This window comes from Dromiciops gliroides, chromosome 6, assembly GCF_019393635.1.
Source record: "Dromiciops gliroides isolate mDroGli1 chromosome 6, mDroGli1.pri, whole genome shotgun sequence".
Taxonomy (NCBI): domain Eukaryota; kingdom Metazoa; phylum Chordata; class Mammalia; order Microbiotheria; family Microbiotheriidae; genus Dromiciops; species Dromiciops gliroides.
This window is the reverse complement of record NC_057866.1, coordinates 1,012,144-1,028,949: the sequence shown is the minus strand read 5'-3', so window position 1 is coordinate 1,028,949 and position 16,806 is coordinate 1,012,144. Positions and strand designations below refer to the sequence as shown.

At 54.6% G+C, this 16,806-nt stretch overlaps 1 protein-coding gene across 3 annotated transcripts in view; it reads left to right on the top strand.

Moving 5' to 3' along the window:
• CHID1 (chitinase domain containing 1) overlaps window positions 1–16,806 on the top strand; it is an 84,993-nt gene that overhangs the window by 47,901 nt on the left and 20,286 nt on the right. For all 3 annotated transcript variants that reach the window (XM_043972429.1, XM_043972427.1, XM_043972428.1), the window contains 2 exons: window positions 12,721–12,822; window positions 14,475–14,630. In XM_043972429.1, the coding sequence (XP_043828364.1) occupies window positions 12,721–12,822; window positions 14,475–14,630 (258 nt within the window). The remainder of the gene's footprint in view (window positions 1–12,720; window positions 12,823–14,474; window positions 14,631–16,806) is intronic.

Genomic DNA, 16,806 nt, shown 5'->3' with positions numbered 1-16,806 from the left:
TTGTCAGGGATTTGATGCTTGGGCAAAGATATGTACTTCTAGTGCCAAGCTGTTAATTCCCTTTCCAATCCCTTCTTCCTTGGCTCCCATTTCTTTCCCCCTTTTTCCTTTCTCCTGCTCTCACTCCATTTATAAAAGTTCTAACTTTTTTGTTAACTCTTGCTGCTTCTTTCCCAGTGATTCTGGTTGAGTTTGTGTCCAAGCTGTGTTTTCTTTTGAGGCTTTGCTTACAGACATTTTGGAGCTTTTGTGTCGCTGTGGCTTCCAGCTGAGGGGACTGAGCACAGACAGGAAGATGGAGGCAGGGATGGGTTAGGATTGGTGAAGCTGGGGCGTGTGGGCCAGGAGAGGGGCAAAGCTCTTAGGTCAGGAGGGTTCACTGGAAGGCTTCCCAGCCCTGGGAAGAAGGAGGAGGACCAAACTAGCATTCATGCAGTGCTGATCCTCACAACAGCCCTGGCATCACCACCTCCATTTTACCGTCAAGGAAACCGAGGCAGGTGACAGTGATGTAATTTGCTCAGATTCATGCAGCTAGTGTCTGAAGTAGGATTTGAATTCAGTTCTTCTGACTCCAGGGCCAGCACTCTGTGCACTGTGGTGCCCCCTAGGGGCCATCTAACAACAAGGAGGAGTTAAAAGTACCTCCTCCTCCTTTGAGTCTTCTGCTCGCCTGGCATACAGGAAGCACTTAATAAGTGCTTGTTGAAGGAATGTATGGACAAATAAACCCTTGGGTTTAGGGGCAGGAGAAAGAAGAAGGTAGGATGGTGTGTGCTTAAGGAAAGGAGAAGGAAGACAGTGGATTTGCAGGAACCAGGAGGCTCCTGCTCTAGTCCTGCTCTCACTGCCAGGATCCAGGCTGTACAGGGAGAGTCTGGGCCAGAGCCGTAGTCTGGGGGCTGGAGACCAGGGGGAGGAGAGAAGAAAGAGGGGAGAGGGAGAAGAGAAGAGAGGGGAGGAGGAGGAGGAGAAAGAGGGGGAGAGGAGGGGGAGGGAGGAGAGAAGGAGGGGGAAAAGGAGAAAAAAGAGGGGAGGAGGAGGGAGAGAAGGGCGGGGAAAGAGGAAGGGGAGGAGAAAGAGGGGGGAGCTGCGCTGATCTCTTCTAAAGAGCTGGGGTTCCCGTGGGCTCTGACTGCAGTTGCGCGGCCTCCCACGAGGGGGGGGCCATTTCTCTGGTTTATTCCCTTCCCCGCGCCTGCTGAGAAGGAGCTGTGGCAGCGAGTGCAGTCAGACCCCTCGTGGGGGCGCTTTCCTCGCACCGTGGATCCCTGGGCTCATCATTCGCAGCAGCGGCTGTGTTGACGCCCCGGGGCGGGGGGCGGGCACGCAGTCGGTGTGTTTCGGGGCGTTTTGGTGGCCGTGGCGAACAGCCCTGTGGTATCAGACCCTCCCGCTGAGCTTCGTTTTTTGAGTGGGGAAGGGCCTTTGGGCAGGAGTGGGGAGTGGGGTTGATTTCTTCTGTTGATGAGCCCCCTCGCTGCCGGGAGAGCTTCCCTGGTCTTCGGCCTGAGCCGCCACCCTCAAGGTCACAGCGTCTTCTGGGGTGGGCAGAGGCCCAGCGGCCGCAGGTGTTCCGAAGGAGGGCAGCTGTCGGCTGAGCATCCGGCGGCGGGGGCGGCTCCCTGAGGCCCCGATCTGATTTACTGATTTAACCAAACCCACCTCTGCGGGGTGGTCCTTCCTTCCCCGTGGGTTTTCCTGGGGCGTTCTCTTCCCTCTCCCACCCCAAGCTTCGCTGCTTCTCACCAAGCGGGTCAAAGGCTCCCGCGCGGCCCGGCCCTAGTCGGCCGGGGCTCTTCTCCCAAGTGCACGGGTCTATAAAGGAGCCCCTGAGGGGCCCTCAGGGTTAGCAGGTGTCTCCACTGTGTGCAGGCGGCAAGCGCGCTCCTGCAGCAGAGCCCTGTCCTTGGTGCTGACAGAGGGAGACCTGCGGGCACACGCGCTCATACCCCCTCACACAGACACGTATACACATCCATACACACTCACATGCACATGCATTCACACATGTACATGCATGCACATTCATGCATTGCACACACTCACAACGCTCCTATACACAGACATGCACACACATTCACACATACGCACACAGACTCACAACAGACACACTCATAAACACACACACATTCACACATACGCACACATACACTCACATATTGAGAAGCAGGAGCAGGAGCCTCTTAGCATCTCCCAGGGCTACTTATCCCAGCTCAGCCTCTCCCCATAGCCTTGAAGCAGCCCACTCCTGGACTTTGTCCCAAAAAAGTGGCCCATATTCTTCACTGGGAACCGCATCTAACCAGCCATTCTCTGTGTCTCGCTCTCATCCTCCAGGCAGTGGGGGTGGTCATTTGGTTTCCTGTTTGGGGGCTGCTGTAGGGACGGGGTGCTCCAAGGTCTGTGTGCCTTGCTTTGTCACTGAGGTCTGGGAGTCAGATTCATTCTGTCCTCCCCACAGGTCAGAAGCAGGAGGAATGGGAGGGCAGAGTTAGGCTTGGCATAAGGAAAAGCGTGCTAAGAATTGTTCTATCCCCACATGGTACAGGTGGCCTCCCCTAACTGGCAGCCTTCACTCAGAGGCCGAATGCATGTTTGTCCTATATGTTCTCATGGGATCCTGAATGAGATGATCCCTGAGGACCCCCTAACTCTGAGACTTGGTGATGCCAATCCCCTGCAGGAAATGTCCGGGAGCAGACCGGCTCAGTCGGGGGTTTGAGAAAGCCAGTGGCTTTTCTCGGTGTCATTCCAAGTTCATTTACAGAATAGCTGGACCGATTTACAGGCCCCCTGACAGCCCCCCTGCCTCCCTACTGGTGCTCGGGGGTTGACTACAAGCAAGCAGCTCAACGACCTCAAGGTTGTTGGGTGGTTTGCTGGAAGTTAGCTGAATCGAGCATTTCTTTTCCGATTGTGTTGGGCCCACCATGAGGGATGTGTCTTTTCCTTGGGCTTCCTCCCACTCTGTCAGTGAACCCAGAATGTGAGATGTAAAGCCCAGTCTGAGTCATGTTTATTTGAAAACGCCCATAGCAGGGGCAGCTAGGGGGCACAGTGGATAAAGCACTGGCCCTGTATTCAGGAGGACCTAAGTTCAAATTTGGCCTCAGACACTTGACACTTACTAGCTGTAGGACCCTGGGCAAGTCACTTAACCCCACATTGCCCCGCAAAAAAACCCCAAAAAGTACCCATAGCCCATCTCCAGACGAGGTTGGTCTCTGCTTCTGTATATGCTGAGAGAGCTCACCATCAAGGCTGCAGGAAGAGGAATGAGGGGCTGGCCACAGAACCAGGAGAGAGCATGTGTCTCAGTTTCCCCACGCCTGAATTCCACAGGAAGAAAGAGTTGAGTCTGAACAGCAGGCAGGCTCACAGTGGCATTTGGGCAGGGGGATGGAGAGCTGGAAGACCTTGCTAGCTAAGTGACCTTAGACAAGTGCCTTGGACTCTGTGCCTCAGTTTCCTCATCTGTAAAGGGAGGGGGTGAGTTCGGAGACCTCTGGGGTCCCGTCTAGTTCCAGACCTGTGATCCTAGAACCTGGCCACTGTAAGCCAAGATGACACTAAAATAGAGGTTCTGGATGGGGAAGGGGCCCTTGGTCCAAGCACCAGAGCTGGGGACAGGGAGCGGGGGGCCGTTTGAGGACACTGAAGCCAGGGGACTGGCTGGAATCGAAGGTAGCTGTGATTTCAATCTGCTAGTGGTGGTCAGGCCAAGCACAGGGCTCAGGCCCTGTTTGCTCCTCCAAAAAGTCATGGCCTTGAGCCCTGTGTCCCCTCCTGTTTCTTCTTTTTGTTTTTATTTTTTATTTTAGTGAGGCAATTGGGGTTAAGTGACTTGCCCAGGGTCACACAGCCAGTAAGTGTCAAGTGTCTGAGGCCGGATTTGAACTCAGGTACTCCTGACTCCAGGGCCGGAGCTCCATCCACTGCTCCACCTAGCTGCCCCCCCCTCCTGTTTCTTCTAGCTTCAACTCAACTGGATCAGTAAATGTTAAGGTTTTGCCCTGTGAGAAGCCCTGTAGAATACACAAAGGGGGGGGGGTGTAGATCGTCCAAAACCCATTTAGAAAGGCGGGCCCTCAGCATCAAAACACCAAACCTAGGAAGGCTCCAGGTGGGGAGTGAGAGAGGCTTCTAGAGCAGGGACAGGTGTATACAGGGCCGTGCCTAAGGACAGGCATTTACCAGCTCTGTGGCAGACAGGCTGTAAGGGGAGCATCTGGCAGCAAGGAAGGCAATGAGGCAGTTACCACAAGACGGAGGGAGTGAGGAAGGGAGGAAGGAAGGAATAGAGAGAAAGAGGAAGGAAAGAGAAAGGAAGTAAAGAAATGAAGGCAGGAAGGGAAAGAGACAAAGAAAAGATAAAGAGACTGGAAAAGAAAAAGAGGGAGGGGAAATGAGCTTTTTTGTTTTTTGTTTTTTTAATCATAAAAGTATTTTTTCCAGTTACATGTAGAGATAGTTTTCAACATGTTTCCATAAGATTTTTTTCCAAATTTTTCTCTCTCCCTTCCCTCCCCACTCTGCCAGATAGAAAGCAATCTGATCTGATATGTACAATCACGTTAAACATATTTCTGCATTAGTCATGTTGTGAAAGAAGAATCAGGGAGGTAGCTAGGTGGTGCAGTGGATAGAGCACCAGCCCTGGATTCAGGAGGACCTGAGTTCAAATCCAGCCTCAGACACTTAACACTTACTAGCTATGTGACCCTGGGCAAGTCACTTAACCCCAATTGCCTCACCCAAAAAAAAAAAAAAAGAAGAAGAAGAATCAGAACAAAAGGGGAAACCTCAAAAAAGAAAAAAACGAAAACAAAAGTAGAAACCGTCTGATTCAATCTGCATTCAGATTCCACAATTCTTTTTTTCTGGATGTGGAGAGAACTTTCCATCCTGAGTTCTTTGGAATTGTCCTGGACCATTGCACTGCTGAGAAGAGCCAAGTCTATCACAGCTGACCATCACACAATGTTGCTGTTCCTGTGTACAATGTTCTCCTGGTTCTGCTCACTTCACTCAGCATCAGTTCATTTAAGTCTCCGGGTTTTTCTGAAATCTGCCTGCTCAGCATTTCTTACCATTCCATCCCTGTACCACAACGTGTCCAGCCATTCCCCAACTGATGGGCAGCCCCTCAGTTTCCAGTTCTTTGCCACCACTAAGAGAGCGGCCATAAATATTTTTGTCCATGTGGGTCCCTTTCCCTGTTCTATGATCTCTTTGGGATACAGACCTAGCAGTGGTATTTCTGGGTATGCACAGTTTTATAGCTCTTTGGGCATTGTTGGAAATGAACATTTGTTAAGTGCCTCCTGTCAGGATACAAAAAAGAGAAATAAAGGCCAGTCCCTGCCCTAATGCAGAACACTACAAACCTTATAAGGACTTAAAGGGGAGAGAACGGACCCAGGGAAGGCTGGGAGCAAGGAGGAACTGGGGAAGGCTTCCTTCCTGGGGAAGGTGGGATGTTAATGGGGTATTAGGGGAAGCCCAGGTGGTCAGTTGTTGGAGCAGGGGAGGAAGGGCATTCCAGGTCTGGGGGTCACCAAAGAGAATACCCCAAGCCCAGAGATGGAGGCTCTTTTTCCTGGGACAGCCAGGAGACCAGGGCCACTGGATCCGAGAGGTGGGGAGGTGGGGTATGTGAGGTGTAGGGAGACTGGAGTAGGAGGGGGCAGGTTCTGCAGGGCTAGGAAGGCCAAGAGCATTTTGTGTTTGGTCTTGGGGGCAGTAGGGAGCCCTGGAGTCGAGGGAGTAGGGGTGGCCTAGTCAGAGCTGGATTTGTTCCACTTCTGTGCCCAAGTTGGTGTGTCTGCTTACCTGCTCTATACCTGTAGAACAAGGGCAGGGGCCGCACTCCCCGTGCCCAGCCCAGAGCCCAGCACCCAGGAGGGAGCAGGCACTGGGATGCCCATCGAGCTAAAGCCCTCCCCAGTGGCCTGCTTGCCTCTCTGGGGATCCCCCCTTGAGGGGCTGCTCCAGGGAACCTGGATCACTCCCTTCCACCTGTGTCCACAGGTCCTGACTCAGTCCTGGGAGCTCAGCTTTCCCAGTCTTAGTCTGGGGCTGTCAGGGAAGCCCAGAGACCAGTGTCCAACCCCAGCAGGGCTCATCCTTCTGGGGCAGCCTGGAAGGGGCCGACGCTAGACAAGTCCCCATTCACTGAAGGTCTGGCCGTCTTCCCACCCCTGGCTTCCCAGCTGTCCCCTGGCCCTATCTCTGCTCTTGGGGCCTTCCCTCTGAGGTCTCCTCCTGCTCACCCTGTGTCTGCCTGATCTGTCACCTTCCCGTTGGGCTGGCGGCTCCTGGAGGGCAAGAACTGGCTTTGTGCCTTCTCCATATCCCAAGCACTGGTACACAGTGTTTAATAAATGCTTGCTGGCCCACTATCTGTGCCCACCATCCTCTGCACGTTTGCAGAAGCGCCTGAGTAGACGGCTCCGGTCTCCCTTTGCCTCTGCCTTTCCTCCCCTCCAGGTCCTAGGACGTCATGCTCCGTCCCAGACACACGCAGCCCTCCCAGACAGACGCCCCTGCGGCTACTCACCTGTCCCCTGTCGTGCCTCTCCTGACTCTGCTTCATCCTCTGAGCCCCGGGGACTTGACTGTCAAGAAACTCAGTGGCGTCTGTCCCTCCTGGGGGAGGCTTTCCTGACTGACGGCCCCATCGCCAGTGGTTGGTCCGGCCTTGCTCACTCGCGAGGGAAGGCTGCTCTGACCTCCGCTAAAGGGAGCTTCTGCCGGAACAGCGGATGAGCCCCAGACCGGTGGGGGCCTTCCACCGTGCTGCTGGCATGGGGGTCCAGGCTGGCCCTGAGGGGCTGGGGCAGCTGAGGGCATGATGGGGAAGGCGGGGGCTCAGCAATTCGACATGATGTCCCACAGCCAGAGAAAATGCCTGGGTGTGAGAGGAGATCAGTAAGAGGCCAGAGGGGGCTTTGAAGGCCAAAAAGAGCGTCTTGTGTTTGCTCCTGCTGGGGCTTATTGGGTAGGGGTGGCACGGTCAGACCTGTACTTCAGGAAGATCCTGGTGATAGGCAGGGACCACGGAGGAGAACAGCACACAAAGGAGGTTACCCGTGCACACAGCAGGCACTCTGCAAATGCTTACTCTCTTCCCTAATAGCTGTTTCAGGATGTCTAGTTTAACCCCCCAGGGAAAGACAGTGAATTCTTACTGTGGCTTGCATTACATGAGGAGGAGGCCCAGATGCCCAAGGACTCAGACCTCTGCTGGGGCCTCCCCAGTCCCTGGGAAAGGACAAGCAATGGGGACTCCCAAGTGCTCTTTGTCAGAGCCCCGCACTATGCATATGCAGAGACCCCACACCCCACACGTACACAACCATACACCCCCCATATATACGCACATAGACATATTTACATGCATACTCATACAGATACACACCCATATATACACATGTAGACATACACACATGCATATTCATACATACATACCCACATATACACATACACCCATACACACTCATGCACACACATACATATACATACACCCACATATACACACATCCATACACACATATACCTATATACACATAGACACACACGCAGACACATGCATACATATGCATCTGTACATACGCCCGCACCCCATATGCATACCCATACATAGATACATACCCATATATGCACATGCACAGATGTACACACTTACACACACATACATGCACCCACATATATACACATCCACACACCCCTGCATACATATATATATACATACACACACCTGTACATACACCCACACCCCATATGCACACCCATACACACACCCGCATACATATATATCCATACACACACATATATACACATACACACACCCCTGTACATACACACACATATGTACACCCATACACAGACACACCCCTCCTTTGCCCAGTGGGGCTGGGGCTTCTCTCTTAGCCCCAGAAAAGAGTGTGGGGCCCCTGTTTTGGCCTCCAGCCACCCCCCTCCCCAGGCCTGGGCTTCCCTCCCAGCCCTGGTCTAGCCTGGAGTAGGCCAGGCCAGCCAGCATCCTAGACCTCCCTTCCCAGGGGGAGAGCAGGCTGGGCCTTCCACTTACTCCCATTCCACAACTGATTTCTGAGAGCCGCTTGTGAGGAGGTGAGCAGGGACTCTTCAGAAAAACCTGCTCATCCATGGGGTCTGTTTGGGAGGAATGAGGGGGTGGCCCCAAGCCCCTCCCTGCCCCCTTCTCTCATGCCAGGGGAGGCCCTGGACGTGTTGGGGGGCAGGGCTCATTCTCTCTCCATCCCTCACTGGGCTGGGCCTGGGCCACGGCTTAGCTCCCCAAAGGTACATCTGCTTTCCCCGTTGCTCAGTCTCTTGCCCTGCCCCGACCTTCAACTTAACAAAGCCCAGATGGCCGTGGGTGCTTTTAAGTCTGTAAGGCATCCTCAGCGTGTCTGTCTCTTGACTCCTTTTCCTTTTCTCTGTCGCCAGTCCTGCCCTGCCTTGGACAAAGGACAAGGGAAGCCCTTTAGGGCACAGACCCCCACACTGGCCCCGGGCCTACACAGTTGAGTGACTGTTGGCACAACTATGGCCAGGCACCAGCCATGAGGTAAGGTGCTTGATGTCCCCCAGCCCCACCAACATTTGCCATCTGGTGGCAGCCACGAAAGAGGCTCAGAAGAAACAGACACAGAGGAGGAGACCAGGAGCAAGCAGAGAGCCCCCCGAGGGTCCATTGGAACTTTGGAGGGTTGGGAGGACAGTTAGAAGAGAGGAGGGTATCGGCGACCCTTTCAGGGCTTCTAGGCAAGAAGGGGAGGAGAGAAAAGATGAGGGGCCAGAGGAAGGCTCTCGACTCTCTCCAACTTCTTGGTGACACGTGAATCTCCCCCTTCAACCAGCCTGTCTGTGAACCTTTGACTTCGTTTACTTCTAAAGTGTTGAACTAGATTGGTTTAAAATGAGGTGTTGCCTGTCTCCTTGTTCAGCTTCGGACACTGAAGGGAGCACAGGGTTATGACTCTTTATGGCCTAAGAGATTGCGGTGTGTACAAGAATTCTGATGTGACTTGGACTAGAAGAGGCCTGGTTAGACTCCCGCTCTTTGCTTTTCTTTGTCTGAAAGCTGGACTGGCTCTTAAACATCCTAGTACAACCTGGGCTTCTCTCACCTCTGTGATTCTGGCGGTGGGGACTCAGAAAGGAGAGAGCCCTGGGGCGAGGCTGCCAGGCTCTGGACAGAGTGCTCGGTGTCCACAGCTTGGGCCTCTCTTGGAGCCCTCACAGTCCCAGGAGAAGACCTCGCCTTCTCTACCAGGAAAATCCAAGCCACTCGTCCGTTGTGATCGTTCTCCACCTTTGGGCGCCCCCTTCTCCTTGCCAAGACCAGCCCCCGTCACTCTACCCCGGACCCTGTCATCTGCCGGACGCCTCCTCGGCCACCCTCTCTCTGGCTGCTCTTCAGCGACTCCCCGTCGACTGTCTACAAATCCAAGTTTTCCCCGTCCCGCAGACTTCCTCTCCAGCCCCTTCCTTTTCACAGACAAGCTTCTAGAAGAAAGCACCTACATGCCTCGCCTCCCGACTTCTCAACCCCTTGGAGTGAAACTGCCCTGCTCCCAGTTATCAGATACCCCGTTCCCAACCCTTGGGCTCCCCTCTTAACCCTTGGTCCTCCTGGATTAGAGTCAGCCATCTGGCTGCCCCTCTTAAGGGGATTTTCATCCATGGGCCACCCACCCCTCCTGGCGAGTCTCACTGTCCCGGGCCTCCCGTGGGTTCGTTTATCATCTCTGCAGACGAGACTTGGATCAGCCCCAGTCTCTCATGAATTGCTTATAAGCTCTAACTGGACATCCATTTTTTTTTTCAAAGAAAAAGGCAGGAGGAGGAGAAGGTAGAGACTCTCCCTAGAGCGCATGGTCAGCTTGCTCGGAGCTCATTTTAACTGCTGGTCACGGGCTCACATTGCTTTTTTTCCATCTAAAATGAATGGCCCAGTGAATTTCCTGGAGTTTAAAAAAAAGCCTGGCTCGCCAGCTTCCCCCCAGCACAGCTTAGGTCGCAGCTTAGGTGCTCCTGTTTCAGCCCTCTGTCCGCTTCCCTGGGTGGACCCCACCCCCACGCCATCGTACAGGGCCTGGCACACAGGGGGGCTTCGCAAAGGCTCGTTGAGTTGGACGCTTGGGCCTCTGGGCACTTTGCCGGCCCTAGAGGCCACGCCCAGAGGGCTTGAGGACCCTCCCTATCCCCCAAGCAGATGCTCTGCAGTGGGGGTCAGTGGCAGACCACAGCCAAGGGCCTTCTCCTCTGGGATGGCATCAAGCCACACAACTGACGGCCGAGCGCTAAGGCCCTGCCTCCTCTGACTCTGTGACCCTCGACTATGGAAGCGGCTCTGCCTTCTCGCCCCTCTCCCTCTAGTCCCAGGCCTAGCAGCAGTGACTTTGTCAGGTGCTCTGTGCTCTTGGCCATCCCAGGCCTCACTTCCATCTCCCACTGTTCTTCAGGGCAGCCCAAAGTCATGCCCCCCTCCCTCTGCTGCCTTTGGGGTCTCCTGAAGGCTGCCCAGCCCTCTTCTTCCCCCTTTGCTCCGGGGCTTCTGAAGGCTCACAAACCGTTTCTTTCGCGCTTTGCCCAAGACTTTTGTCACAAATCGAAGTCAAACTCATCAGCTTCCTTGTCACAAATTCTAGTCCTCTCAAAGCCCCCCGGCTGTCTCCCCATTTCTTAGCTCTTCCACCTCTTTGGATGCCTCCAGTGCAGGGGCAGCATTGTCTGACCTGGGGCCTCTCTTGGGGCTCACATAGTTGAATTCTTTCTGCTGTTCCCCACCCTTCTGGATCCCCCTCCCATTCCTGGTCAGGTCCCCCAGGGGCTGCTGGAGCCAAGAGCTCTCCCGTAGGGGCCCAGAAGCCCAGTCACAGCAGCAGCAGGAGACCCTCTGCAGCACGGTAGATTGCAACATTGGCTTCATTTCTCTCCCCAGAGCTCTGCACAGCCTGGGATCTTGTGCCGGCACCTCCCCCAGAGAACCTCTGCAGGGGCCTGAGAGCAGCCCCCCAGAACATCCAGCTTCTGTCTTTCTAGGCTTTGCCCATCACCAATTTGGGGTCCCATTCACCCCTGGGGAAAAGGGCACATGTGACCCTCCCATCAGCTCCTGGACACCCAGGATAGGTGGGGCACCGTGTCTACCTTCTCTGCCTACCTCCTTGCCCTGGCTTCTCATTGGTGGTTTGGCTGTGAGGGAGCCTCCCTCTCTCCTGCCCCTCCCCCAGATGCTTCCCTGCTCTCCTGGGGTGCCCAGGCTAGTCCTGGAGGGGGAGGGTCCCAGGTTTATCGTAATGGGCCCAGGGGGCAGGCTCAGCAGCCCCTGGCACCTCTCCTCCCCTCACCCCAATACTGAGGGACTTCACTTCATCCCATTTTGTCTTCCTGACCCCTCCCCAGCAGGAGCTTTAGGGATCATTATCCCGATTTTATGGGAGGAAACCGAGTCACCAAGAAGTTAGGTGGCCTCCTGCCAGTCCCCGCCAGGATCAGAGTTGGGGTTGGATCCTGGGTTCCCTGCAGGGGCTGCCCCGCCCGGTGCCTTCTGATGCAGGCCACTCCTGAGACTGGCTGGACGTGCTGCCTGGCACAGGCTGGCGACTGCCCCCAGGCCCTCTGTGGGGAGCCAGATCGATCTCCAGAGGAGCGGGCACATGGGCCGCAAAATCTAATGCTGTCCATAATTGCTTCTGTAGTGTTCCCCTCCGGAGTGATCAAAATCAATTTGCAGCAAATGGGGTTTTCCAGAGCTGGGTGAGGTCTGGCTGCAGGGTCCTGCTGTGCCAGGCATGGCTCCGAGCCGCTTGTGCCTCCCCAGCTGACACAGCCCCTCCCTGCCGGGTCTGGGACATAGATGTGCCAGGGCCCCCTCCCCCAGGCCCCAGGGTGCAGCGGAGGCTTCTGGAAGAGAAGAACTGACTCGGCTGGGCCTTGAGATCTCCTTCTGAAAATGCATGTGGGGCTCCTCCCTGGCTGCTGAGCTGTTTGTGCTCCCTCACTTCCCAGGAGAAAAGCCACCGGTTTTCAGGCCCCACGTGTGCCTTGGGCCCCAGAGGACCTGCAGTCCCTTGGAAGACTCACCTCTCCCAGCAGGCCTCTCTCTGGGGCCTGGGTGAGGTCTTCCTTTGAGTCAAAGTAGCGGCTCAAACTGGTCTCAGGACCCCTTTACATTCCCCCAAATTATGATTGAGGACCCCCCCCACCCCGAGAGCTCCTGCTTATGTGGGTTGTCGGTGTCAGTATTGACCATGTTAGACATCATAGTGTCCATAATGTCGGAATTAACACTAGCCCCCTGGGGGGAGGGGCAGCACAGAAGGCGCAGGGTACCCCCGGCGGGGTCACTGTGGGGGCTGGCTGTCCCCAGAGGGGGGGACCTCTGATGGCAGTAGCAGGAACGGGGGGTGTCCCCACCCCCCAGGATTCAAAGGGAAGGCAGGGGAGCCTGGCACAGGAGGGGTGGTCTCCCCCACTTGACCATTCTGCCAGGGGGCCTGGCTGCTGAGATCTGCAGAGGCCACAGGGGTCTTGGCAGTGGCCGGAGGCCTGGCCTCAGTTACAAAGGCCTCTGTTAAGGTGCTGATGGTTCCTCACGGGGCCCACACTTGGGTCCTGGAGCCGGCTCTGGGGGATGGATGGCCTAGCGCTCTGGTGATGTCTCTGCCCTGGCTCTCTTGGCAGGAAAGACCATCTGGGGATGTTTACAAAGAAGGCCTTTGACCACCTGGGCCCTGTGATCGATGGCTTCAGCCTCATCACCTATGACTATTCTGCTGCAGAAGCGTGAGTAGAGGGAGGCAGCCTGGGAGGCAGGCGAGGGGCGGGAGCAGCCTGAGGCCCGGAGCCAGGGGCAGCAAGGTCTGTCTGGGCCTGGGCCCTCTGAGGCCAGGCCCTCAGCCTGCCTGCTCTGGGGCCAGACTTGAGCTCAGACCCCTGCCTCACCACTGGCATCAAGTAGGTGCCTGCTGTACACACGAGGTGACGCTAGATACTTTCATACCTTAATCACGTGCAGCGAGCTGCAGAGGGTTCGTTCTCGGGCCTGTGGCACGCTGGCATGGCCCACCCAGAGCCCAGAAGCCCCACGGCTGCCTGGGTTGTTGGGGCCACTGTCTGGCCTTGGGGACTGGGGGACCTGCTGCTGGTGATTCATTGTGGTCACTTGCTCGGCCCAGGGTGGGGCAGATGATTTCTGGGTTTGGCCCCGGGGTCCTTTCGTGGGAAGCCGGCCCCGACTCAGAGCCTGGTCTGGGTCCAAAATGGTGTCTCTCTTTGTGTGCCCAGGCAAGCGGGACTCCTGGCCCTTCTGCCTCTCCTCCATAAGTGTCAGGCTCTCTTTAGAGCAGAGCGGGAAGGGGGACTGCCCGCCTGGGCACCTCCCGAGCCGCCTCCTTTCACAGCCAGGCCCAGGGCAAGTCCTGGGTGGTGGGTGTAAACTTCCATCAGCCCCCCCCCCCAACCTCCAGGCATGGACAGAAAGCCTCTGGATTAGAGCAGACACTGATTTTAGAAATGACCTGCTTCCTGCCCACCTGCTGAGCCCTGCACCCTGGGATTGGGCAGTGATCATCCGAAGGGAGTTTTATGGCCAAAAGCTGATGAGAGTTAGTGCTGGGCCCTTCCTCCCTCATCCCAGTGTACGTGCCGGTGGCTGTGAGCTGCCCCCTGAGCTCAGTCAGCACCGTGCCCCAGACAGCAGAGTCACTGGGGTCTCACCCCTAAGGGTCCCCCCTTCCTCCCTCGCCCGTCTCTCATGGACAGAAGACCTGACTCTTTGCTGAGGGGAAGTATTGAGCCCAGGGGTTGGCCACTCCTCTGACTCTTGTGGGAGACCCGGGGCAGGAGACCAGTGTGTACTCCTGGCTAACAGTCCCCCTACCCCCAGTTGGCTCTCGGGGGATTAGGCTGAGGCTGACACTTCTGCCCACCGGCTTCTTTTGAACTTTTGGCCACCTTTTACCACAGCAAGCCTGAGAGGTGGCCACTGAGCCTGTAAGTAGAGAGACCGCATTCCGTCCTCCAGATCCAATTGCGACATGCAGATGGCCCCTCATGGCCCGACTCTGCCTTTGAGAACGATTCCATAAACTGCCCTATTTGTTCTTCACTTTCCAGATGCTCAGCGTGCTTGGGAGTACCCCTCTGGCCCCTTGGAGGCCCCAAGTCCTGAGGCCTGAGGGAATGGCCCCAGGGCCATCTCCTTCTACTTTGGTCCTCTGAGCGGGCTTGGAGAGGGACAGGGGGGGCCATGCCTGGAGTCTTTTGAGTAACCAGGTCCCAGGTTGGTGGGATCCAGATAGATCCTACAGGCCGTGACAAGCAGTTGTAGGGGGTGTCAGTAGAAGAAAAGTGATGTGGCAGCCTGAACTGAAATGTTGCTGAAAGTGTGTGCTCCTATTTGTGAAAGCCTGCTTCTTCCTCCACTCTTACTTTAGACCTGGCCCAAATGCACCCTTGTCCTGGGTTCGAGATTGCATTGAGATCCTCGATCCAGACTCCAAGTGGCGTGAGAAGATTCTTCTGGGTCTCAATTTCTATGGCATGGATTTCTCAGCCACCTCAGACTCGAGGGAACCAATCCTTGGAGACAGGTAAGGCCATTCTGGACTCCTCCCTGTGTGAGGACTCCTCTTCTCCCTTCCTGCCTGCTCAGATGGGCCAGGCAGCTGCCACCCAGTCTCTCATGGGGCTGCTACTGCCTGTCCAGGAGGGGAAACCAAGCCCTGCCAAGAGGCTACTTACAGGGGGCCACTATACCTGGCATGGCCTCGCGTGGCCTGGGGACAGGGGAAGGATATTCAGGGGGGACTCCCAAGAGCCAATATGGACTGAGCCTGGGGCACAGCAAGGGGACCCATGCAAATGACATCTCTGCGCCTAAGAGGTGAGGGCAGACAGACAGATAGACAAGCAAACAGAGGAGCTGAGAGTAATACCATGGACCAAGTCAGAGGCGTCCTCTGGACAGAGGCCCCTGTGGATGGGGCAGGTGGTCCCAGAAGGGTGGGGGGTGAGCAGAACAGCCCAGACACAGGTGCTGAATCTGCCAAGCACCAAGTGAGTTAGCCAGGGGGGAGGCTGGCGCTGCTCCCATTCACTCATGATGCCCCTGAGTCGTGGCCGGTAGGGAGCTGAAGGTGGTGTATGGTGTGAGAGGAAGGCCCAGGCCTAGTTTCTGCCAGGTTACTTCCTGGTTCTCCATGCAGTGGGTTCTTGTCCAGTAGCTGCAGCCTCTGGGCTCCTGTATACATTTGCTCCTGTCTAGTGCCTACCTCCACTCCTTAACGAGCACCAAGCAACTTTGATGACAACTGCCCTGCCAAGTTGAGCTCTGGTCCTGCTAGCCAGGGACTCAGAGCCCATTGGGGATTCCTCAGCGTGAGCATTTATACCTTGGAAACTGAGGAAATGTAACCTTGTCTTGTAGATTATCTAGGTTTAGGAAAGTCTTAATAATGCAGATTAAACTTAAAATCGTGTTTTGTGTAGATTTTTTTGGAGAGAGGATTGTTAAACATTTACCAGTGACTGCTACTGCTAGGCCCCCTTTTTTTCTTATTTTTTTCCTCATGATTTCCCTGAAGGTGCTTAACCTTTTGTTCCCATCATCTAAATTGTGTTATTATTTTTCCTAGCTTGATAAAGTGATACTCTGGCAGTTTGATTGGTTTGGCCTGAATCAATAAATTAATTCAGGTAGCACTGTCATTTTTATCCTATTGGCTCAGCCTACCCATGAGCAATGACTATTCTCCAATTCATTAGGTCCCTGTGTAAAGAGTCTTTTGTATTTGTATTCATTATAGTTCCTATGTGTGTCTTGCTAGCTAGACTCCTAAAATATTTTATACATATAGTTATTTTGAATGGAATTTCTCTATCTCCTCTGGCTGGATTTTGTTGATAACATACAGAAATGTTGATGCTTATGTGAGTTGATATAAGTTTTTGACAGTTTCCATGAATTTTTTAGTATACTCTCTAGGGTTCTCTACACAAACTGTTATATTGTCTGCCCTTATTTCCTCCATCTCTTTTCCTTGTCTTATTGCTTTAGCGCGCACTGCTTCTTATCATGATGGTGATGAGCCCACTTGGCTGTGGAGCACGTGCCGTATTGTAACAAAGGCTTCTAGTCCTGTGTTTTGTCCCAGCAGCAGCTGGGTGCTGTTGACTCGTCGTCTAGTATGATTCTCCCACACTACATAATTTTCATTTTAAAAATCCGCCAGTTGGGTCAAAAATATCCCTTAATATGGCATAGCCACTAATAGATTTGCCAAGGAAGAAATTTCCCAAACTGCAGTTGCAACAATATATCATGCTTAGTGAACGAAATGAATACCTTTGGCCACATCTGTTGCTCTGTCCATTTGCAATGCAAACCAGGAAGGTTTTGACTGCTGTGCTGATTGGTCACCCCTAGCCAGCAGCAGTGGGCAGTCTCTTGTTGGCTTCTCTTCCGGTGGGGGCCCATTTCAGGTTGCTTTGCATGTGATCCCCTGAGGGTGGTTCTTACCACACCAGGAGCTGCTTCTGCCACCCAAGTTTCACATTTAGCGCCTCTGTAACCACCGAAGTGATAGAGGCAGGATCACAGGCATCGTTTTTGGAGAAGTCTCTTTTTGGCTCGTTAAGAGCATCTCATTTTCTCTGGAGATTTCTCTTCTCGCACACATATTGTACGCACACACTTCCAAGGGGCTGCTCTCATTTGTTGGGGCGGCTGTCCTCTGCAGCGCTAAGAATGATGTTAGGTCTGTCTCT